The 8,315-nt window shown below is 42.0% G+C and overlaps 1 protein-coding gene across 1 annotated transcript in view; it reads left to right on the top strand.

The window, feature by feature from the left end:
- PLCD1 (phospholipase C delta 1) overlaps window positions 1-8,028 on the top strand; it is a 209,470-nt gene extending 201,442 nt beyond the window's left edge. The window contains exon 15 of the mRNA XM_073630034.1: window positions 5,212-8,028. Coding sequence (XP_073486135.1) covers window positions 5,212-5,306 — 95 coding nt within the window. The 3' untranslated portion in view covers window positions 5,307-8,028. The remainder of the gene's footprint in view (window positions 1-5,211) is intronic.
- The last annotated feature ends 287 nt before the right edge of the window (window positions 8,029-8,315 follow it).

Consider the following 8,315-nt stretch of genomic DNA (forward strand, 5'->3'; position numbering starts at 1 on the left):
AACATTTTATAGTTTGCCCAAGATACACAAAAGCCAGATAGACCCCCCCGGACGACCAATTGTCTCTGGGAATGGAGGCATATCGGAAAACCTGAGTCGAGTCATTGACTCCTTTTTACAGCCCTTCGTCTTGAGCATGCCCTCGTTTTTGAAGGACACAATACACCTGTTACAATCAATCGAAGGGCTCATTCTCCCAGCTGATTCGTTTTTGGTGGCTATCGATGTCGAGGCCCTGTACAGCTCGATCCCCCACGTTCAGGGGATCGCTGCTGTACGGGCGCTCCTGCACAGAGACCAAAAATACGATGAGGTATTGAACGAGTTCATCATTGATGGACTCGATTATATCCTGCATCACAACTTTTTTTGTTTCAACAACTCCCACTACCTCCAGGTGCAGGGCGTGGCCATGGGCACCTGCTGTGCCCCGGCCTACGCCAACCTGTACCTGGGGGAGTGGGAGAAGACCCTCCTAGATGATGGGGACCTCGCGGTGTACACGGGCCACATACTTCTGTGGTTACGGTACATCGATGATGTCCTCATCATCTGGGAGGGCTCAGAGGAAATGCTACTTCAATTTTTGAACTGTATCAATCAGAACAAATACAATCTCAAATTTACCACGACCTACAATCGTGATCTAATGACATTTTTGGATGTTAAGTTGGAACGCACCCCTGACAATAAAATCTCGAGCACCCTTTTCCGAAAAAGCACAGCTGGCAACACAGTGTTGCACGCCGAGAGTTTTCACCCTACAACTTTGAAGAGGTCAATTCCATATGGACAGTACCTGCGTTTACGCAGGAACTGTTCGGATGATGCCCTCTTTAAACAGGAAGCTTACAAATTACAAACTAGATTGCTAGCACGAGGCTACAGCCGCTCCTGCCTACGGAAGGCATATAACAGAGCGGCTGTACAATGCCGTTCCGAACTCCTTTCCAAAAAAAGGTCCATGGATGGCCCCAACACCGGCCCCACTAGGATCATTTTACGTTTTTCCAGGCAACATCAGGCGGTCAGTAACATCATTCAAAAACATTGGCCCATACTGATGAATGATCCAAAGGTCCGCAATTTCATCTCTAACAGGCCATCAATTACCTATAAGCGCGCCTTGTCGTTAAGGGATAAACTGGTTCAAAGCGAGTTTAGGGATGAACAAAAAAGATCCAAACACTGTTCAATTTTGGGGTCGTTTCCCTGCGGACACTGTTCATTTTGCCAATACATCAGACGTGATAAAAACTTCCGTCTTCCAAATGGGGCACTATTCAAGCCTAAACACTTCACTAATTGCCAAACACGAGGTATCGTATACCTTATGTCATGTGAGTGTGGTGCTTACTATGTTGGTAAGACCAAGCAGGAATTCCATCGCCGGATGTCTAAGCACATCTATCACATGCAGATTGGCAATCACTATTTACCATTAGGCCGACATGTAGTGTCAGTACACAACTATAGAATGCCAAAAGTGTCCTTCACCGCTCTCGATCGGGTACATATACCAAATCGAGGCGGTGATTGGAACAAAATCCTGCTGCAACATGAACAGAAGTGGATATATAAATTAAATGCCACCTCGCCCCCGGGACTAAATGAGGCCATCTCATTTGCCCCGTTCCTAAAAGGGTTTGTTTCAGGCAAAACCCAGTAAAGTCTTTTTGGCCCTTTGTAGGTAACATAGAGCAATCTTGTCTGTTATGAGCCCCCCCCCCCCTTGTTCCATCTCCGAACATTCTCCCTTTGTCTCCCTCCCCTTTCCCCTTTTTCCCTGGCAGTCCAATGGTATTTATCATATTTATATACTTTTAAAATATTTTTCCCTTTCCCTTTTTTTTTTTTTTTTTTTTTTTTTTTTTTTCCTTTTTTATATAATCAATTTTTTTCTATATTCTATTATGTGTTTTTCAGACACCTAGGCATGCGAATTGATTCTACATATATGGATACCTCATGTTAATAATCTATAATGTTTCCTGCCAATTAATGTATGTATCAATATGGGATGATGTGTCCATATATGCGATGGACCGTTAGTTCATATGTATTTTCCCTTTAATTTTATATATCAATTGAGCCCTGTGCTCTGCCCGCCCCCTCTATAAGAGCTGTCATCTTGACCGCTGCTGCTGCCCTCTCACCAGGGTTCTTTTTCCCCAGATGTGTCTTCCCGGCAAGGTGGGGGGGGAAGGGAGGGCTATCGGCACAGCCGGCGCCTGCCTCCCCCCCTCCCCCATTGGATACCCAGGCTGGTCCTGGCTACCACGTTGGGGATTTCCTCCTTGCCGGCGGCGTTCGGGGACATCCCCGGACGTTTCCGCTCACTGCGCATGCGCGGGGCCCCGCGCGTGCCACGTGATGCGGACGCGTCACGCGATTGCGACGGCGATGACGTCAGCTGACGGAGTCTCGACCCGCCCCGAACGCCGGGGGGACCACACGAGGCAGCCATTTGGCCGCCATGCCCCTTAGCGCGGCTTTCTCTTTCGGTCTTATCGGATGGGGAGGTGGCCGCACCTGTCACCAGTCAACCCTCGTCGGATACACGCCCCCTATCTGGGGCATATATACCCTCTCACTCTTTACATCTCATTCCGGATTTTTCTGCCTGGTTGGTGGTCTCTCTAGCAGTCTCACTCTGTAAGTATACAATAGGATAATTTGTTTCCGCACTGCTGCTGTCCATATTGATATAGTACTTGGTCTACTACAATGACCCTATACTCACTTCAAATGCTTGAATGTATACAATACAATTTTTTTTTTTTACTTTATACTTTCAGACTTGCTAAATGTCAGCTTGGACGGGCGTTCACTGAGCCCAGTTCAAAATTGTGACCAATCCCGGGTTAGGTCACAAATGATTGCAAGCGCATAGGGCTACGCAGTGCGGTTTTTACATGTTATCTTCACTTGTTCATTAGGTAATATATTTATTCACCCGGTTTCCCTACACGTGGGCACTTTTTCACTAATTATTCTCTTGTTACATCCACCTATCACCCATTTCTGCACTGTATGACACTTTCTGTGTGTTCACTTTCCACCCATTTTTGCTGCACCCATTAGGGACCTACGATTTGTTTCTGTTCTCACACTTTTCCTAACACTTCACTCAATTGTCACCTCCCACCACCAGCTTTGATTAGTCTATTCATACCCCTCACCTATATGGTTGAGGTGTTTCTACAAAACTAATTTCCTTTTTCCTCTACTACCCTTATATACTTTATGCATATATCTAGAGATCTTTTCCATATAAAAGCTAATTATAAATTATATGCATGGACATATGCAGGGACATACACGTATGTGTATATAGATATATGTGTGTTGATTTTATACACACACATACATTCAGCACAATAAGGTTTTGACTCGTCCAATGGGTGTACACATGTATTTGCGATATCCTAAACCTGGGCTGATATATGGATATATTCTCTGGATTCAACTTTTGAGTGCATATAATGCATATCTTTCCAAATTGTCTTTTCCTTCTTGGGTTGATTGCTGCAGGTGCTCTCCCCACCTGACTGACTGGCCGTGAAGTCCGTGCTACAGATAGGGGGCGCTTCATTGTGTGATCTCTCGTAAGACACATCCTTGGGACCTTCCCCTGGGATTGGAGGCTGTAGCGGTGGTGTCATGGGATCTCTAGGGTAAAACGAACAGGCAATCCTTTGTTTTTAAGAGGACCTCTCTTACAGAAAGACTCTCGCATAGGACACTCATCATTGGGTAATTATGTTATGTTAATATATGGTATATCCGTTGTGAAATTTATATATTTAATCTTTTCTGACATATGCACCTTTATTGTACAATTTTAGCAGATTGACCTTTGAAGAAGACCTGGAACTTATAGGTCGAAACGCGTCAGGTCCACATCTCTGATACTGTCAATATACACACAATATCGTTATGAAAATGTGCCTATATTGCATGTGCTGAGTGTCATTAGATTGTAAACACTCTGTATTGGAGCTCATTTTTTTAACCCATGTGTTTAAGCTATTTTTGTTCAATAACATTTATTTTTACATACATTGGCCTACCACCTTCCTTTGTGCTGCCTAAAAACCCCACTGGGGAACTCTTTTCTCTTTTTTTGTCTTGATCAATAGGGGTGAGCAGCACTCCCTCCCCTCCCCCGTGTCTATCCTTTTTTATGTAGGGGATCACTTCCTGTCTGAAGACCTTTGTTCTACCAGTGTCCATTAAACTAATTAGGAAGTATAACCCAGCAGGTAATGAATATTAGCCTGAATCTGTGTCCCATGATGTACTCAATGAAAAGGATTTTACAGGCAAGTATGGTGTAAAAATCCTATTTTTGATATGTTTGAAAGAGCCAGGTAAGATGGAGAGCAGAGTGGTTTGCGGGGTGTTTGGAACAGTCGCCCCTGTAACAGTGGTATAGAGCCGTAAGATCCGATCCCGGAAATCATGGATAGGGGGCATTTCCACCAGGTATGCAAGAGGGAGCCCCTGGCGGAATGGCAGCGCCAGCAGGGGTCTGAAATGGACATCTACATCTGATGGAGCAGCGTTGCGCACAAATACCAAAGGGAGAGGAGGTTGAAGTTCGTCTCCTGGGCTGAAAACCTTTTTAGTAGACAGCTCTCTGGTGTGCAGAGACCATAGTTAACCCCTTAGTACAAAATTTTCAAAAGGAGAGAATCAGACTATTTCTAAAGTCCAAATATAGTTTATTAATCCAATTTCTGGGGTTCTGAAGCAGTTCCCTTTGTCAGGGCTACAAAATAACAAATGTATCTTACATTGGCCATGTAGTTGTGGTAGCCTCAAAACACATAATGTGATGGTATGAGGTCCATCTCTGTGTGTCATGGACTTCCCCATAGACTCAGGTGAGAGAAACGGGTGCAGGCTGACAAAATCTCAAGGCTATTCAGACCTGGACTTTCAAGTAGAGATGAGCTTGAGTGTCCTCCAAACCCACATCTAGAAGAACTCTGAACCTGTGCTCTTTTTTTTTAATCTAACGCCTCTTTGATTACATAAGCTGCAGAATGGTAATGACACAGCCCCGCAGCTCATTGGAGAAAAGAATAGCCGGAATTTGGAGCTCTATTATTATTATTATTATTATTATTTGCATTTGCATTTGCATTTGATCTTCATCTAGTTACTTTCTGAGGTATTTACCCAGTTTGGTTGTTTTTATCCTAGGCTATCGTCACATCCATCTACTAAATCGCAATGGAGATCCTCTTCCCTCTGCTACATTGTTTGTGCACAGCATGATCCAAGAAAGCAAACCCTGATTTACAACTATGTTTACATTATTTCATTTTTAACTGACATTTTTTAGGTCAGATTTTTTAAATTGCTAGACAAGGTTGTTCAGTAATGTTTTAGCCTGTTTTTATAAAAGTTTTAATGTATTATAATTTTAAAAGTTTTAATGAGGTTTTAGAAAGGTTAGGTGGACTTCCATGTTTAGTGAAATGAAAATGACTCGAAAGGGAATGTTGTGCCAAAATAGCACTTTAATGCCGCGTACACACGGTCGGACTTTTCGACTGGACTTGTCCGATGGACCAAATCCGGCGGACAATCTGATCGTGTGTGGGCTTCACCGAACCTTCAGCTGACTTTTCCAGTCGCAAATCTGACGGACTTTAGATTTGGAACATGCTTCAAATCTTTACGTCGTAACTCCGCCGGACCCAGAAATCCGCTCGTGTGTATGCTAGTCCGACGGACAAAAACCCACGCTAGGGCAGCTACTGGCTATCAACTTCCTTATTTTAGTCCGGTGTACGTGATGACGTACGAATCCGTCGGACTTTGGTGTGATCGTGTGTAGGCAAGTCTGGTTGTTGTCTGCCAAAAGTCCGTCGAAAGTCTGTCGGACTTTTGTAGCTGAAAAGTCTGACCGTGTGTACGCGGCATAAGACTTTGCAGGGTCAGAGGTGGAGAAATCTGTAGGCTGGGCCCTGTATGTCACCCCAGAAATTGATTTTTCGGTGGGCCCCAGAATGATATATGCAATATATTCTACTGAACTGTGTTTTGTAGGTATCCAAAACATGAACTGTCTGTATTGACAGTATAAATAGGGATATGAAAGTTGAAGAACAGAAGGCACAATCTGTGCAACCATAGGACAATCAGACAGTTCTTCTTTTGGGCATTGTAATAAGTTGATATATCTGAGCATGTTCTGTTTGTTTTAATTTTATTGAACTGTTTCTGCCTCACTGTATACTCATGCAATATGGCAAATGTGACAATCTGCATCAGTCTATGCCTTTTGTATTTACTCAGGTAATGAAATCTGGAAGTGATTACCCAGAAGCCTTAGCTTGGTAGCCTGTGCTGCATGTGCCTTAAAAGATAAACTAGGATAAGAAAGTACACAGTCTAGCCCTATTATTACCGATGACTAGAAACTGTAGAATAATACTGACAGAGAATAGTATTGTATGCAAACTATAAATATGGCTTTCAAATTAATACTGTACCCCATATGCTGCAAAGTAATACTGTCACTATAACATTGTCAAGTTTTTTTTCAGGGGTGTTCCTACAAAGATTGGTTGTAGGATGCTTATAGGAGGGAGCATCAATATACACATTGTTATTTTGCACGTGTAGGTTTCATGGGTTATCTGCTGTTGATAGCCCATTGATTGCCTTCTGTAGAATTAGGGGGCTTGGGACTCTCCACATAAGGTCTATGTCACTAATGCCATCACTCACCGCATATAATGCTGACAGCCTGTGTGTCATCCATTGTCCAATACACTACAAAGATAGAGAGATGTCACCAGCACACCAAGATCTCCAAAAATGAGTCCGAAGCTTTATTCAGCGATCACATCATTACAGCAAATTGCAAAGTTTCGGAGCCATGCACGACCCCTTCATCAGGCATATGACCTTTGATGAAGTCACATGCTTGATGAGGGGGTCCTGTATGGCTCAGAAACGCTGCGATTTGCTGTAATGATGTGTTCGCCGAATATAGCTTTGAACACATTTTTGAAGATCTTGGTGTGCTAGTGACATCTCTCTGACTATTTACGGTTCCAGCTGGTGGTCGCTTCAGCACTCACTTACGTACACAGCCATCTTTATAGGAACGTGTGTGTTTAAAATAGTGAGTTGCAATACACTACAAAGACACTGTGATTTACATTAATATTTAACCAGCGATGTACATTAAAAAATGTCAACATGTAAATTTGTGCTTAATTATCTGTCAGTTTGTTCTCATTCATTGAAATGTATGTTCTGTTACATTAAATGTGTCCCTTTATCACCCCTGATTACCTTTTCAATAATGGTGTTTAGTATTCTAATGCAAATACCATTTTGGTTCCTTAAAAATTACCAACCAGATTAGCTTTCCTAGTTAATAGTAGTTAAAGCGTAAATTTCCTTTTTTTAAAAAAAAAAAGGTTAGAATGTTTGAGGTTTTTGAAGATTTGTCACTTCCTTTTATAATGATTATGTCACTGAGACAAGCAGTGTGGTGACATTTTTATAACAGGGCAGAGAGAAATAGACACAGCGTTTTGGGCAAAAAACTGTCAGGTTTGTATAGCCTTACCCCCACAAGGGGGATTGTCCCTCATTTTGTGTCACTGGGTCAGGAAGTGAGCGGAAATGTTACAAAGGTTCTAACTTTTCACCAACGTTTTATCTGAAACTCTACAAATATCTGTTTTAATTGGTTGCAATGAAATGCTCAGTATTCCATCTTGCCTTTCTTTAAGTCAAACAGGTGACTTTGCGTTGTGTTGTATGTCATCTTGTTTTATAACCCACAAACTGTCTAGTCTTAGTAAGTTAATTTTAATATTTCCTGTTGTATGTACAACTGCTGTAACTATTTAAGGAGCCTGTATCATTTTATTTCTTTCTGAATTATCACCTGTATCCCTCAATCTGTTTACTTAAATCTATTAAAAAAAAAAAAAATAGTACTTTTGGTTAAACGGGATACATATTTTGCAAATAAAAGTTTTTTCAGGCTTGTTTTCTGACTGTTGCATTTTGACATCCAAATTTAGAGGGCAGTCAAAGGTATTGCATTTATTGATCTATCTGTGATACAACATGCTTCAATGATTAAATAATAAAAAGAGTTTAGGAAAGTAAAAAATGTGCAGAAAGGGACAAATAAACTTATAATAGGCACTAATGGCTATAAGGGCATATAGTGTACTGTACATAGTGTATATATACCAGAGGCTAGGATAGGACGTCGGACACCCTGTTTGCTACTCAGGAGTAGAGAGAGTTGTTGCAGAAAAAATAAGAGG

Source organism: Aquarana catesbeiana, linkage group LG05, assembly GCF_042186555.1.
Source record: "Aquarana catesbeiana isolate 2022-GZ linkage group LG05, ASM4218655v1, whole genome shotgun sequence".
NCBI classification, from domain to species: domain Eukaryota; kingdom Metazoa; phylum Chordata; class Amphibia; order Anura; family Ranidae; genus Aquarana; species Aquarana catesbeiana.